At 33.0% G+C, this 17,620-nt stretch overlaps 1 protein-coding gene across 3 annotated transcripts in view; it reads right to left on the reverse strand.

Annotated features, from left to right (window-relative positions):
- LOC142333489 (solute carrier family 35 member E1 homolog) overlaps nt 1-17,620 on the reverse strand; it is a 60,554-nt gene that overhangs the window by 29,748 nt on the left and 13,186 nt on the right. For all 3 annotated transcript variants that reach the window (XR_012758614.1, XM_075380733.1, XM_075380732.1), the window contains exons 2-4: nt 17,468-17,538; nt 10,279-10,416; nt 5,844-5,969 (exon numbers count right to left, since the gene is read on the reverse strand). Coding sequence is in view for 2 of the 3 variants with exons in the window: in XM_075380733.1 (XP_075236848.1) it covers nt 5,844-5,969; nt 10,279-10,416; nt 17,468-17,538 (335 nt within the window). In the remaining variant the exon portion in view is untranslated. The remainder of the gene's footprint in view (nt 1-5,843; nt 5,970-10,278; nt 10,417-17,467; nt 17,539-17,620) is intronic.

Here is a 17,620-nt window from a genome sequence, read left to right on the forward strand (position 1 = left end):
ACATCCTGTTAGGACGCCTACCCAGGCCCTCAACCACATACCAAAGCTATTGTCAACGACCAGATAAGTTTTAAACCTTTATTTAAAAACTTTCTAATTTTATTTATTTCTATAAGTTAATATATTAGTGAATATTATTCAACTTTTACAAGTAATTATATTACTAATTCTTAAATTAATTTATAAATATTAATATGATATTTATAAAATATAATAACTCTGTTATATATTGTTAAATTGATATTACTTAATTTAATTTAACTTCATATAAGTTAAATTTAATTAAATTAATTAAGCCATTAAATTGGACTTTATGTAAATTAAATATAATATAATAAATAAATTTATTGTATTATATTAAATTACTTCTAGTTTTAAAGTTTTTACTTTTAATTTTAAATTTTCTGACAGACTTTTCATCGAAGTCAAAAATAATTAAATAACTTAATATTAATTTAAATTTTAGCAGTACTCTTTGGATGATTCTTTCTTAATGGAAAGCTATCTAATCCGAACTCATCCTCCTCCCCCTCATTCTCTCTCCCTGGAGTTTTCTGATGGAGGAGAGGATAACGGTGTGGGAGCAAGAAAACATCTAAAGCAGACGTCAGTAATCATGGGTGATCAACCCTCCTAGGAGCCAAAAACTATGAGGGACAGCTCTGAAATGGCAGCTGCCACCATGGAGGTTAGCGATGGAAATTCCTCGCAACCTCCGGTCACTAGGCGGGAGAAAATCCCAACTATCATGTTGGACTGTCCCAAGGAGTGGCCAACGCTGGCGAGAGCAATCTCCGCCATTATAAGAGGGCGCCTGGTAGCCAAAAGTACCAGGCTCTCTGTAAGGCTGCAGCTAAGCAGCGAAGGTCGGCTTCAGGGAAGTACAGAGTTTTCTACATTCCAAGGGAGTTGCCTTTCACTCCTTTCAGCTCCCAAAAGATAGGCAGCTAAGTGGTTATCCGGGGCTTCCCGTATGGGGCCACCCCAGAAGAGGTAAAAGAGGAGCTGACCTCGCTCGGTTACAAGGCAGTTTCAGTTAAAAAGCTGATGATGAGGGATGGAGGGGAGACCTCCCACATGCCTCGTCACCTTAAAAGGAACGCCAGCCACCAGGGGCATTTATGACCTGGAAAACTTATTCTAATGTAGAATTAAGGTCACCGCATTTGTGTCTTTTAGGGGGCCCGTCCCAATGCCTCACATGCCAAAAGTTCGGCCACTCATTGAACTATTGCCGCAGAGTACAGCTCTGCATGAAATGTGGTGGAGACCATGACACGGCAACGTGTCTGAAGCCGCGTGAAGAGCCTGCCTCGTGTGCAAACTGTAAGGGGCCGTACCCGGCCAATTACAGGGGCTGTCCTTATTATAAGGAACAGCTGAACAAGCAAAAGGGCACCCAGAAAACATCCGCTGTTACTGACGTACATAGTTGGGCACGAGTTGTGCTGGAGGGGGAAAACCGAGCCCCAAGCCGCAAGTAGTTTTACTGGCAGCAACGGTGACGGTGGATAAAGAGGAATCACTGACCTCCACACCAACAAAGCCTAAACTGGCAATAGTTATAAGAAAGGTGGAGGCAAGAAAGCTGAACAAGCCAGCTCCGCAGAAAAAAAAGGCAGCCGAACAAACGGCAAAATCAAAGAGGGCGGGTGCTAAACGCACGACGTCTGGCAAACACACCAAGGTCCCAGAAGCCCCATGCGCCACCAAAAAACGTTAACGACTTCCGGCCCCTCCAGCGGCAAAATAAATATAACCGCACTCCAAAAGGAGAGTTCCGGCAAGGATTTCTTGTCACAAGTGACAATTAAGGATGTCCTAGCGGAAATTCTAGCAATATTGCCCTGCTTGCTCCAAGAAAAATCTCTGAAGGACTGCATTCAGTCCATCATAGAGTGCCTCATGAACTTGCTATCTAGGTATGGTTAGGCAAACTCTCAGATTGCTACAGTGGAACGCCAATTCAGTAGTAGGCAAGAAGACGGCAGAATTATGCCGTCTGGCCGAGGATCTACTAATAGACGTGATACTGTTGTCTGAGACGTGTCTGAACGCGAACAAACAACTGACCATTCGGAATTACTTTACGTACGAGCAGACTTGTGTACATATGGGGCATCGACTGATTTCGGCTTATAATAAACCAAACTCAGCAGTACTCGGCGCAGATCTAGATGCCGTGCTAGAAAATAGGGATGGGCCCATGATACTCATGGGCGACCTCAACGCTAAGCACGAGTCTTGGAATAGCAATCTGACAAGTGCAAATGGCAGGTTGCTATACGAAAGGGCAGAGCACACCGGTTAGTCGTCATAGGCCCTGAGGTGCCCACCTTCGTTCATCGAACGGGCAAATCGAGACCTGATGTATTCGACATCGCAATTACGAAGGCGGTAACAACTCCGGTCAAGATTGAAACGATAGAAGACTTCAGCTCCGACCACTCTCCTGTCTTATTGAAGTTGGGCTAAGCAGGGGGCGACCGAGACCCCCGATCATACACCGAAGGTCAGTGAATTGGAAAAAGGTTTATGAAACTCTCCAACGGGATTACAGAGCAGCGCATCCTGAACTTCTGACCACACCGGAGGAAATCGACGATACGGTCGAACGCGTCACATCATCAATGACCAACTCTGTCAAACAGCTCTACGGAAAAGACCATGAAGCCTATCCGTAATAATCTCCCACCTCACGTCTCTGATGCTATAACAGAAAAGCGCCGACTGAGGAGATACCGAATCACCCTGTTCTCCGATGATAAAAGGGCTTTTTGTATTCAAACGGACAGAATGAAACAGCTGCCGGCACAACATCGAGAGGATTAGTGGAATGAATACCTCGCCTCAGTCTCAGACGAACACTCCTCGGTGTTCAGGCTAAACAAAAAACCTACGAGAAGGAAAGAAGCCCCGCCACCCGGTTGTGGGGCACGAGGCCTTCTGGCATATTCGGAAGCGGAGAGGGCGGAGGTTTTTGGAGAACCAATTTACTCCAAACCCCCCTCCCGCCCCGAACGACGACCACACAACCGAGGCGGAGTCCTTCCTTGTAGATTATTTAGCACAGGTAGAAGACGCCCCACTAGAAATAGACTAAGTCACTGAGGCGGAGGTTTCCGCTGCAATCAAAGCCACAAGCCCCGACATGGCTCCCGGTGTTAACGGGATCGGTGCCCGCGCATTCCGGAATGTACACCCGCTCTTACAGCAACCATAACCACAATATTCACGTCAATTTTGTACGTTGGATATTTTCCGAATTGCTGGAAAACTGCAAAAGTGGTATGCCTACCCAAACCTGGGAAAAATCTGCTCTTTCCCCAGAATTACAGGCCGATTTCCTTATTATCAGTGCTGTCAAAGCTATTCAAAAGGATTTTCCTGGAGAGACTTAGGCGACATTTGGGAAAAGGAGTACGGCCTGAGCAATTTGGGTTCAGGGAGGGCCACTCGACGACCCTCCAACTGGTTAAAATAATCGACAGTCTTGTCGGAGGCCTAAATATAAAGGTGGTAACTGCAACCGTTTTTCTAGATGTGGCTAAAGCCTTTGACAAAGTTTGGGATAGCGGCTTGCTGTATAAACTCGCAGATACGATGATTCCCTGTCGCTATGTCAGATTGATACGGTCTTATTTACTAGACCGACAATTTGTTGTACGCGTAGGGGAACAATCTCCTCCACCAGAGATATAGCCGGTGCAGTCCCCCAAGGAGCACTGCTTTCGCCGATCTTGTACACGGCCTACGTCAACGATATGCCGCTGTCGGTAGGAGTCAAAACAGCTCTATACGCAGACGACACGGCATATTATTATGAATCCGGAAGTGTAGATTACGCCATCGACAGACACCAACGGCAATTGGATCTAGTAGAGCCGTGGCTCGATATGTGGAGAATCAGAGTCAACGGTGAAAAATCGGTGGCAGTGATGTTCACATACAAGACACGTGCTCCAGCCAGGCAGCTGGAAATCTCAGGAGAGAAAATCCCCTTTGGGAAAACAGTCAAGTACTTGTGAGTAGTCCTGGACAAACGGCTTACCTTAGGAGAACATGTTAGATATGTGACCCAAAGGGCAAAGGTTGTCAGGGCCTCACTATACCCAGTACTGAACAGTGCCAGCTCATATCCACTGGCGACCAAATTGCTCATTTTTCGACCATACGTCCTGCCGATTCTAACATATGCTTACCCGGCATGGGGAGCTTTGTTGAAAAGAAATTAGAAGCCGTCCAAAACATAGCGTTGCGAACAATATTTGGAGCACCGTGGTTCGTCAGAAACGTCACTCTTCGCTACGATACGAGACTACACACCGTATCCGAGGTGGGGGTGGCGCAGGCACGCAGACTGTTCGGGAGAGCGGCCGTGTCCGAACACGGCCATCTTCGGGACATCTACCGAGAGGACCGTACTCCACAGGGTATAAGAAAACGGTCTCATGCCGTATTAAACGAACCACCGTGAAGAGGCGGTACGAGAGTCAAAAAATTACTCTCAGGCTTAGGAGCTTCTATATCGCGTAACCTATAAATGGAAACCGCGCGAAAATTCAAGCCGCGAAAGTGACAGTTTTCGCAATTAAATTTTGTTAAAACTATAAAAAGCTAGATAACACCCCACACTGTCCCACGAAGAGACCACAATTTCATTTAGTCAGCATATGCGACTCCCTCCGGAGAACGGGGCGTATTTCTCCTTCCAAATAGCTAGGGCTCCGGTAGGGCAAATCCTGCTAGCCCATGGGTGCTGGTACCGATAGGACTTCGGCGGATGGACTGAAGGAGAATCGCGCCGGGATTACTAGGCTCAAAAACTTAGTCTCTCATGGTCAGAACCAGTAAATAAATTTCACGATGTTCCATACGCATATGAACGCAAATTACCAAATCAGTCCATAAATAAAACTTAAAGTTTATAACGGCCACTAAATAACCGATGAAATCCGACCGATAATAGAAAGACACAGCACAGCAGCAAGGGACATTGTCCAGGCTCTGCGATCTGTAGGGAGAAATATTGAAACTCCTGCCATTCTTCCGTTCAGTTCCGTTAAATATTGTTTTGACAAAACATCAATTAAAAAATAATTACAGAAACTAATAATTACTTCTCGAAAGTTATTTGGAAAATTAATATACAAGGAATATAGGAATATTGAAATATTAATGAAGTTTATTTTTTAGATGGTATAAAGTGAAATTATTTATACATTATGTATACAGTGGCATTGAATGGAAAACTGATATAAATGATTTAACAGTATTATAAACCAATAAATAATCATCACTCTCAGTAAGACCACAGCAATAAAGTTAAATACAATAAAGTGAACTCATACCATGTAATCTGAAACCTTCTAGCATCTAAATTCTTAAGGGAAATTACATGGAGCATGTTATATTTCATTCACTATTTCAGTTATTTTCTTCAATTAATCAATAACAACAATATTCTACTAAAAACAGCACATATCATAACAAAAATAACAAAATATAGTTTTGTTAATGTGGCAGGAATTATCGGCTTTTATACCTACACATTCCTGGCATGATGTACATGTAATGAATTATTATGTATTGATCTAAATAAAAAATGTTTATCTTAGAAAACATTTCATGATATATAAAACAGAGAATAATCTGTATTATAAAGCTGTTATACATGATAGTCTCATTTTAAACATTTTTAGACTAAACAAAATGAATAAAAAAAAAAAACTTATAATATAGGTAAACAATAAAACTCTGTAAACTCAAAATAAAATGTATCACAAAAAATAGGTATAAAAAACACTCATAATAATAAAAATAATTATTTTATATAAAATTACCAGCACAGATTCTTTCATAACATTTTGTACATCAAAATACAGCCAAAATGGAAGAAATAAAAAAAGAGCAAGTCTTCCTAAAATATGTAACAGCCTTAAATGATGAATTCCAGTGTCATGTAATACCTAGAAAAACAAACAGAAATCTAAACTACATATTTATTATAATGCAGTCATAATAACAAAAAAAGGAAATAATATTGAAATATACTTAATTAACTGTAGTTAAATACCATAGGTTAGGTGAAGCCAACTGTTGATGGCGATATGAAATGAGTAACTACTCACCCCCAAAATAAGATTTCCAGTAATAACAAGTATTCCACACCAAGGTTAAGTTAGGTGTTTTTCTGTTACCTTCTTTACTAAGTTGGACTTGAACGTGTTAGTGAAATTTATTACAATAACTATTTAATGCACTTAGTTTTCAACATTTTACTATACTATTGGAGAAAAATAAACAAAATGGTGTTTCCTAAAAACAAAACTAATGAAATAAAAATCACATCGAAAGTATTTTTTTATCATTACCCGACTTTAAAAAATTCATGGAATCTAAAATGAAGTCTGTAAATCTGATTTTTTTTTGTTTTTATCCATCTGAAATGTATCATTTTTCAGAATCATTCTCATACACTTATTTTTACTGCAAAATAAAATAAAAAATGGGATTTCTGATACTAACTTAAAAATGTGATGAGTGTTTTAGTAAATAAAAAACAAATAAACAGAAACCATAAAATAAAAAAAAAAATTATACTGTACAAGTATTATCTGGCACTGGAATTGCTGATTTTAATAACTTATATAAATTATACAGCATTTAAGGAGCACCCAAAATACATATCCAGCCTTGCTACTATAACTCAAGCCCAATTCCAATGTTATTTTTAAGAAATTTTTATTCCCTGAAATAATAATAAATGAAAAATATAGTTATTCCAAAAAATTACAATAAAAGAAAAAAATATCTTGTAAATAACAAAATATTATTGGTATCTCATTTTAATGTAGTTTACAGTTTTTTTGGTTAAAAGATTCAATACGTGTGTTTAATTTGTAACCAGTAACGGATAAGGCTAAAAGGTGCCCCAGGCATTTCACAGCAAAAAGCCTCTACATATAGTTACAAATTCAGTAAAAAAATAAAAATCTAAGAATCAATGTTTTTAAAACAAAATTTTATTTATAATCAACAAAATTATAATTTAAACAAAAATATGAAACTAAATAAAGTTTCTAGAATATTTTTTTTCTACACTTCTCTTTCCTAAACTTTTCAATTATATCATCCAACAGAATTTGACACATAATACTCAAATAGATACATAGTCAACAAATCAAAATGCTTTCACTGCCATAAGCTGTTTGCATAGCTTTAGTTCTTGGATTTTTGCACAAATAATTTGGTTTATTGCACTTAAATTTAAATAGAAATTATTTAACTAAAAAACAATATTATTAACAAAGTTAAATATTAAAATTAATTTATTTTCAGTCAGAATTTCCCAAGTATTTCAGGGCCCCTAAAATCTGAAAACATTCATAATTAATTGATTTTTTCTTATTTTTGATTTCCAGTAATTTAGAGGCCATAGAATCTGATTTTTTATGACTACATATTTTGGGAATCAATTTTGTTTTATTATTCACTTATATGTTTTTTTTTTATTTTCCAGATTTTTACTAGAAAAAAAATAAATAAATAACTTCTTTATTTTTTTTATTATTTTTAACTATTATTTTTTGGGAATTTTCAATTTTTGGGTGACCTAGATAACTTCATAGTTCTGCCTATTGGTTAATCCATCACTGTGTGAGACAAAGCAATATTCAATCTTATCAGTTACTATTAAGGGTTTAGCAATAAAAAGTTGACACAGAAAAAAAAATTTCTGAATTAAAAAAAGATTATCCATTTCAATTGGTTTTAATTTATAAAATAATCTAAAATTTCTGCATAACTGTATTAATAGTTGTATAATCTCCATAACTGTATAATGTATTCTTCATAATTGTATTAAATGTATTCAATATTCTTTTAAAATATTTATTTTACATTTTTTCTTATTTAAAATTTTGATTTTTAGATTCTAAACTACAGTCTTCCAGTAATCCTAGTTTTCCATCAATCTGAACAGATACGGCTAAATTATTTATGATTACTGGGAATCTGATATTTATCTAAGTGGAATTTCATTCAAGATTATACTTGTTGATTAAAAGTGATTTATTATTCATTTAAACAAATCATATCAATAACACATATAGAAATATTTTTGATAATTATTATACAGAATGTAACATGAAGTTCTCCTGAGACTTTCATAACTTATTCTACTTGTGTAAATAATGGAAAAAGTTTATATAAACATATGTCATAAAATGCTACGTTTGCGAGTTACAGGTAGTGAAAGATTTTACTTGGATATCAGCTACTTCAATTAAATGAGGTTGAATTATAATTTTTAGGACGTTAATTAATGGAGAAAATTAATGACTTCTTATGGTTTTGATTTGAAAAATTTAATAAAAGTCCCAGAACCATATTTGCAGTAGTTTTTGAGAAATCTGGGGTGAAAACCAGTTGGGGTAAAAAACCAGTTTTTTTTAATTGTCATAAATCCCAAAAAACTTTTAAACAAAACTTGTAGAAAGAATTAAATTAAAAAAAAAAAAAATGTTGTAAGATAAGTTAAATGAAATAAAGAAAAATAAGAATTTCATTTAGAAACAATAATGTACTGTTTGTCAGAAAGTACTCATTAAATATAAACAAAAACCAAATTCTTTTTTGATGATGTGAAAAAACAATTTACTGTTAAAAAATAAAAACAACTGGAAATTACATGACAATTGTAAAATAAAAATAAATAAAAAAAAATTACTTAAGTCAACTTTTTTATTAATCACAGAAATACAATAAATTATTTGAAAAATTATTATTTTAAATTTGATAAAAAATAGCAACCGCTGATCAACAATGCTCAGTACTGTATTGGTGTTTAAATGATTTTGTAAGGTAGGTACAGTAAGTACATTGGGTACTGTGAATTGTGCTGTTATTTTCAGTGAATTTTAGTTTGTGATCAGTTTGCCATTTAAGTGCTTGTTTACAACAGAGGAGTACACTGATATGGTATTCATTTTGGGTGTGTGAAATGGTAATGCTATAGCTGCTGCAGTAGAATATGAAATATGTTTTCCGAATCACAGAATTCCAGATCCCAAAACAATTAGCACGACTTTTCACAATCTTCAGAAAACAAGTTCACTACCCAGCATTCGTACCAGCTGTGAACATTCTGTTTTAGCACGACACTGTTTGATGAAATTATTATCAATGCAGTTCAGCATAGTCCAGGCATCATGAGCAGAAGTAAATTCTCATGAAACAGTGGAAAGCAATTTTCAACACCGATTTAGCATCAATGTATGATGAGGCCCTCTTCAAAATCAGCTGTTTAGACCATTAATATTATTTGGTCGCTTAAATGCTGATGTCTACTTGCACTTTCTTTAAGAAGAATTGGCGCAGCTGCTTGATGTTCCTCTAGTGCTGAGATGCAAAGTATACTTTCAGCACCTCCCCACTTTGCTTGTGCTATTTTTACTTAATTAAAACATCATTTATGGAGAAATGGATCAGATCCAAATTTCAGAGCACCAAGATCACTTGATCTAATACCTTTAGATTTTTGCACCTGGAGATGAATGAAAAATACTGAATACAAAATAAAAATACATTCTAATGAGGAATTAATTGTCCACACTATAGATGCAGATGAGCAAAATCAGGACAACCCTGAAGAACCAAAAGGAGCAACAAAAGCAGTACACAAGAGTGCCAAGAAATGTGCTGAAATTGGTGGGCTCATTTCTGAACATTTATTATAAACTGATACATATGATGATACTTTGGTCTAAAATAATATTTCTAAATAAAATTCTAATTTTTCTAACTTGTCTTTATTTTATTCAACTTATCTTACAACATTTAAAAAAAATTAAACTCTCTAAAAGTTCTGTTTAAAAATGTTATGTGTTTATTACCAATTTAACAAAGTTACTATACGTCAAACATAAAAAACAGGAAGTTTTACCCCTGATTTATTGATTTTCACCCTAAATTTCTCAAAAACCACTGCAGACACAATTCAGACTTTTTTATTCAATTTTTTTTTTTGTTTAAAACAATAATAAATCACTAATTTTGCCCTGTAATGAACGTCCTAAAAATTTCAATATAACCTCATTTTACTGAGGTATCCGGTATCCAAGTGAAATCTTTCACCCTGTAACTCGCAAACGAAGCATTTTTGGACATATATTTATATAAACTTTTTCCATTATTTTCACGAGTAGAATAAGTTATGAAAGTCCTGTATTGTGATACACCTGTATATACACTACCTGTACAAAAACACTACTATACCTTTTTTGAAAAAATATTCTGTAAAGAATGCTGCAGTGTGGCCGCCAATGCACTAAGAAGTCCAGTTAAATCAAATGATAATTCAGTTAATGTTGCAATTGTTACACCTAAGATTATAGGCACTAATGAGAAATATACCTGAAAAATAAAACATGATATACTAAAACCTATGCAAATTATTTTCTTCTATAGAATAACATTATTATTTTTTGTATTTTGGATCTCAGCCATTCAAAAATTAAATAGCTTTATTAATTTACTTTTATCAATGGAGACAAATTTTCAAAGAAATCTTATAAACTGTACTTGAAACAATAGAAATATTACATTAAATATTTCAAAAATTTAAAACAATTAACCACCAACCTCCACGGTGAATGGTAACATCTCTGAATTGTATATAACACAGATACAAATATATATACTATAATTACGCATGCACATACTATTTATGGATGGTAATAATTTTTTTGCCATCTAATACTGATTACAAATCCATATTTAACAAAAGATAGATGATACAGCAGCAAAACATGTAAGTAAAAAAATTATATTTCTCAATTGCAAATACTATTCAAAAATGAGATTGCACAATTATTAAACACAGTTTATAACTATTTTATTAATAATTACACGATTTCTCCTAATGCTTATTTTCAAAATAGAAATTAAAATTAGTAAAGCATAATAAAACTGTGGAAAAGAATGTTAAATTATTATTATTTTTTATTTATTTCATTTAGCGCAAGTCTGTAAAAATAATATGTTATATACATTAAAAATGCCATAATTACTTGTATAAATGACATCAAAAAATAATCATAAAAATATAAAAGTACGAAGATGAGTATTAATAAAATAAAATAAAATAAAATTTTTAACTACATAATTTACATATTAAATATAACAATACCCACTAAAAAGATAATGACAAGTAAATCATAAAAGAACGGATAAAGCAATGCAATAAATAAATAATAAGATAACTAATACCAAAACAGAGAGAGAGAGAGAGAGTTTGTGGGGGGAATAACGGAGGAGAGTGTGAATGAGAGAGAAAGATATTTTTAACACATTCAAATTAATTTAAAGTACATTTTTTTTTTGTCTTCAGTCATTTGACTACTTTGATGCAGCTCTCCAAGATTCCCAATCTAGTGCCAATCATTTCATATCAGCATACCCCCTACATTCTACATCCTGCATCCCTAACAATTTGTTTTACATATTCCAAACATTGCCTGCCTGCACAATTTTTCCCTTCTAGCTGTCCCTACAATATTAAAGTGACTATTCCAGGATACCTTAATATGCCTATCCTTTTAACTATATTTTTCCAAAGGCTTCTTCATCAATTTGTCACAAAACTTCTTCATTTATCATTTTATCCACCCATCTGATTTATAACATTCGCCTACAGCACCACATTTCAAAAGCTTCTAATCTTTTCTTCTCAGGTACTCTGATCGTCCAACTTTCACTTCCATATAAAGCTACGCTCAAAATGTATACTTTCAAAAATGTTTTCCTGATGTTTAAATTAATTTTTGATGTAATCAAATTATATTTCTGAATGAAGGCTCATTTCACCTGTGCTATTCAGCATTTTATATCACTCTTGCTTCATCCGTATTTAGCAATTCTACTTCCCAAATAACAAAATTCTTCTAGCTCCATAATCTTTTGTTTTCCTATTTTTATATTCAGTGGTTCATCTACATTATTTCTACTATATTTCAATACTTTTGTTTTGTTCCTGTTTATTTTCATGTGGTAATTCTTGTGTAAGACTTCATCCATGCTGTTCATTGTTAGTTCTAAATCATTTTTAGTCTCAGCTAGAATTTTTCATCAGCAAATTTAGCATCTTTATCTTTTCACAATGTACTGTTATTCCGGATCTAAATTGTTCTTTAACATCATTAAGTGCTAGTTCTATGTAAAGATTAAAAAGTAACATGGATAGGGAACACCCTTGTCAAACTCCCTTTTTTATTGTGGTTTCTTTCTTATGTTCTACAATTATTACTGTTGCTGTTTGGTTCCTGTAAATGTTAGCAATTGTTCTTCTATCTCTGTACTTGAACCCTAATTTTTTTTAAATGCTGAACATTTTATTCCAGTCTACACTATCGAATGGCTTTTCTAACTCTATAAATGCCAAGTATGTTGATGTTTTTCTTTAATCTTCCTTCTACTATTAATCTGAATGCTAAAATTGCTTCCCTTGTCCCTATACTTTTCCTGAAATCAAATTGGTCTTCTCCTAACACTTCTTCCACTCTCCTCTCAATTCTTCTGTACAGAATTTTACTTAAGATTTTTTATACATGACTAGTTAATCTAATTGTTCTGTATTCTTCACATTTATCTGCTCCTGCTTTCTTTGGTATCATGACTACAACATTTTATGAAGTCTGACGGAACTTCCCCTTTTTAGTAAATATTACACACCAGTTTGTATAATCTGTCTATCGCTTCCTCACCTGCACTGCACAGTAATTCTGCAGGTATTCAGTCTATTCCAGGAGCCTTTCTGCCATTCAAATCTTTTAATGTTCTCTTAACTTCAGATCTCAGTATTGTTTCTCCCCTTTCATCCTCTTCGACTTCCTCTTTTTACTCTATAACATCATTTTCTAATTCATTTCCTTCGTGTAGCTCTTTAATATATTCCACACACCTTCTGACCTTTCCTTTCATATTATAAAATCAGTGTACCATCTTTGTTTAACACATTGTTAGATTTTAATATATGTACCACAAAATTTTCCTTAACTTTCCTGTATGTTCTGTCTATTTTACCAATGATCATTTCTCTTTCCACTTCTGAACACTTTTCTTTAATCCACTCTCCTTTCACTAGTTTGCACTCCTGTTTATAGTAGTTCTTAATTGTTGATAGGTTTTTTTACTTTGTTCATGATCAGCATTCGTATATTTTCTACATTCATCCATCACCTACAATATATCCTCAGATATGCAAAGTTTTCAACCAGTTCTGTTTGTTCTGTCTAAGTTCCCTTTTACTGATTTAAGAATTTCCTTTTTAATATTCTCTCATTCTTCTTCTATATTTCTACCTTATCTTTTTTACTCAGACCTCTTGCGATGTCCTCCTCCTCCTACTTCTCTAAATTCCACCGATTCATCTGACATCTTTCTTCAATTTTTCAAACCCCAATTTACATTTCATTATTACTAAATTATGGTCGCTATCAATGTCTGCTCCAGGGTAAGCTTTGCAGACGACAAGTTGATTTCTAGATCTTTGCAAAACCATGATATAATTTATCTGATACTTTGCTGTACCACCTGGCTTTTTCCATGTGTATATCCATCTATTATGGTTTTTAAACTGGGTGTTTTGGCAATTACTAAATTATACTTCGTGCAAAACTCTATAAGTCGGTCCCCTCTTTCATTCCTTTTACCCATCCCATATTCTCCCACATTATTTCCTTCCTTGCCTTTCCCAATGCTTGGAATCCAATCTCCAACTATTAATAAATTTTCATCCCCTTTTAGGTGTTTAATTGCTTCATCAATTTTTTCGTATTCACACTCTACCTTATCATCATCATGGGCACTTGTAGGCATATAGATGTTAACAATTGTTGTTGGCTTAAGTTTTGATTTTATCCTTATTACAATAATTTATTGCTATGTATTTTGAAATACTCTATTCTGTTCCCTATCTTCTTGTTCAACAGCTTTAAATTCTGACCAGGATATCTTGTATAATTCTCATATCTTGTATATCATTTTCAAACAAAAATGATAACATAACATAATGATAACATATGTATACATTATGTTTGAAAATGTAACTCAACTGGGGTAATATGGGCTACGATGAGGACTTCTGTAATGTATAAACAACTAAATATTTAATTTTACGAATATAGAATAAACTTACAACCAGAAATTTATTCTATGAATCAATTTCTTGGAGCTTTTAGAAGAGCAGCTGTGTTTAATGAACATCATTAAGTTAAACATTTTAAGGTCCTGGACACAATTGAAAATTACCCTGAAGAAAAAATCATTCTCCTTTTTCTTACTCTTGATCCCTTTTCCCCCTATTATCAATTATCAGTTGTTTGGGTGGAGAACTGACCCTACTCGAAAAGAAATGCTAAGAATGCCAGGACCTGAAGAGAGTCCTGGCATTCTTACCATATCCCAGTACATCATTGCTATCTGAAATTGGGGCTACCAGTGGGCAATTTTGGATACTGTTATTTCCTGTTTGTTGGTTGTACAATAAGAAGCCTAATTATAAATTGTGGCTGCCTTTTTATCTTTACTAGTTTAATATGCTAGTTTTTATTTGTCCTTTTAAATATTTATTAACATGCAATGTAATTTATTTAAATATATGATTTACAATACCTATTTGTAGAGATGGGCAGAGGTGCCAGAACACTGTTATGATACTGCTTTTTGGAAGAAATAAAAAACTGTCCTTTCACATAAAAACTAACATTAAGTATTCACTGTAATCATATTTCTTAATTAAATACATTTATCACGTACTTAAATGGTATGTGAAGAATTGCTTGTATTAAATGTTTTTGTGAATATTAAAATTGTAAAATTTGATTACTAACACTCACTTCACTTTTATTTTTATTGATGTGTTATTGACAAACAATGAGCCGATAAAAAATATAACTTAGATTATAAAAATCAAACCACACATGAAAACGCTCCTTTTCTTTTACATATCTTAGGTAAATGGCAAAATATGTTGCTAAAAATCTAATTCATGAAAAATATTAAACGTCAGACATGAAAAAAATAAGTTTTACTTCTTATTAATATAAATAACAATATGAATGAGCATTTTTCATAACATGTCATCTAACCAGCCAACTGTGGCTGTGGACCACATCTTGTGATCTACAAGAATGTTTTAATACAAACTCAAAACATTCCATTACTGCCCAATTTATGAGTGAATCACTAGAGATGGGATAATATATCCAATTTTTAATCCTGTGAAAGAGGGTTTGTACAAATTATTTCATAAGATCTAAATATTATCTCCCACGGATGGGGGAGACTACCTATAATTAGTACTTCACTAACCTACTGAAAAATAAATATTTTTTTTTAGAGGTGGTATGACAATCTTCAGTGAAGGAAGCAGTTATTCTAACATGATATCAATTTAGCCAGGAAAAATATTCAACTTGACAAAGCAAACAAGTAGTTATAAAAATAAAATTTTTCAAATCAGGGCTGTTATGAAAAATATTACATGCATTATTATCAACAGTATATCTTCATATATAAACCATATATATATATATATTTTCATTAGTAGAACCAACTTTCAACAAATTTTTAAAAATTGCATCCCAATTAAGATATAGCACCCCAACAATATATTTTATACACACGTTAATCTGTTTTTTATTTAAAAAAATTTAATAATTAAATCAATTCCCTAACTAATTATCACACCAAATACCATAATTAGAAATTGAACTGTTCTTGAGGCATTTATCAATTTATTCTCTTCAGCAACTGCAGACTGACATCCAATTACATCACTCACTCCTGTTTTTTTATGATAAGTAATGAATTTTTTAATATATGAAAAGTGCCAAGCCTGACTGGGGTTTTAAACCAAAAACCTTATCAAAGTTATATATACATTTGGCCTTATAAATTATATATGAGTAAGAGAAGTGTTACATTTTTTCATCTTTGAGATGAAAAAAAGTAAAAAAAACTTTTGATTGGCCATACTTTGTAAACAAAACATTTCCAGACCCATGCTTTGTAATGTACTTTTTTTATTATTTTAATATAATATACTTGTGATGTGTTTAGCAGAAACATCCTGATGTGCATGTGAAAACACACACACACACGCTCACAAAGCTCATGCACACCCCCTCCATACTCGCATTAAAATGCATTCTAAACAAGAAAAAAGCTGATAAAATAGCTACATCAAAAAATTTAATTAAACATTTTTAAATTTGATATCTGCTATGGACATGTACATGTGGGTGTGCATGTGTGTGCGCGTGTTTGTCAAAAAGGTTCTTATTAAACACACAGTTCTAGAAATGGTATATTTTCAAGTTATGTCCAATCAAAAATTCTCCACTCTTTTCATCTCAAAGATAACATTCACATAAGGAAATATATTTTCATAGTTGCCTGTAGCAAATACAGGCAAGTGTGTATTATTCAGACTGCGTATTAAAGTAATAGTTGTGTTAAATACTTTGTTATCTTATCTTTTTTACTGTGTTAATGTATATTAAATAATATCAATTATCATGATAAAGTAGTAATCATTGCAATTTTTTAATTATATTACTTGCTATAAAAATAAATTTAATTTTTACATTTGAAAATGTAGATACCCACCATACATATTCACAATGTACTGTTATAATTTTGTTTAAAAATTACTTTAAAGAATTTTCTGTTTTTTTCAATCTTTAAGACATCATACCACTTTAAAAACAAACATGAATTAATAATGATGTTACAAACTTAAGAAAATGATCTCTGCTTTTTAATAGATTAAAATAAAGGGCTTTGTTTTTTGTTTTAATTTCAGATCACTTTGCAGCTACATATTCCAAATTCACAAAATGGTATCTTATTAACTGTAGTAAATTAAAGTTTTATGTGGTACAGATATTCAAAAATTGGAGTGCTGAATAACACTACTTGGGGAGTGTGTCCAGATTTAGTTTGTATTTAATGTTTACAATGTGTATAAAAAGGAAATACATTTAAATTGTGTTTTTCCATTTAGAATACTTTTTTGTGAATTTCTATACTTTCAATATTTTGAACAGAAAGAAAAATCTAATGAATGCAATTGAAATCAGGCAAATTTTTTAAACATATATGTACACACTCAAAGATCCTTCAAATGTAATCAAAGCACACCACATTCTAATACCCAAACGTCAAAGTCTCTTAAAGTTAGCTCAGATTCTAATAATATTTTTATATCTTAAAATGTTTTTTTAAATATGCAGATTTAAAAATTTTTTTCATTTTCTAGACTAAGTACATTAAGGTTATGAAAAAATTGGGCATATATTTTTAAATAATAAAACTTATAATCAAATGTAAAACAAAAGTAATCATAAAATGGAATACAGCTTAATAAAAAAAAAAATCATAGTATTATAATAATTCTAGTTACCTGACATGTCTGTTTCTCTCCAATTATGAAACGGGATAAAACTACAGTGAACAATGGCATGGTAGCTTTTACTGAAAAATAAATTTAAAAAAAACAAAATCAGTAAGAAATAATACTATAAATTATAAATTTATTATAATCTGGGAAATACAA

Source organism: Lycorma delicatula, chromosome 12, assembly GCF_047948215.1.
Source record: "Lycorma delicatula isolate Av1 chromosome 12, ASM4794821v1, whole genome shotgun sequence".
In the NCBI taxonomy this organism is placed as follows: Eukaryota; Metazoa; Arthropoda; class Insecta; order Hemiptera; family Fulgoridae; genus Lycorma; species Lycorma delicatula.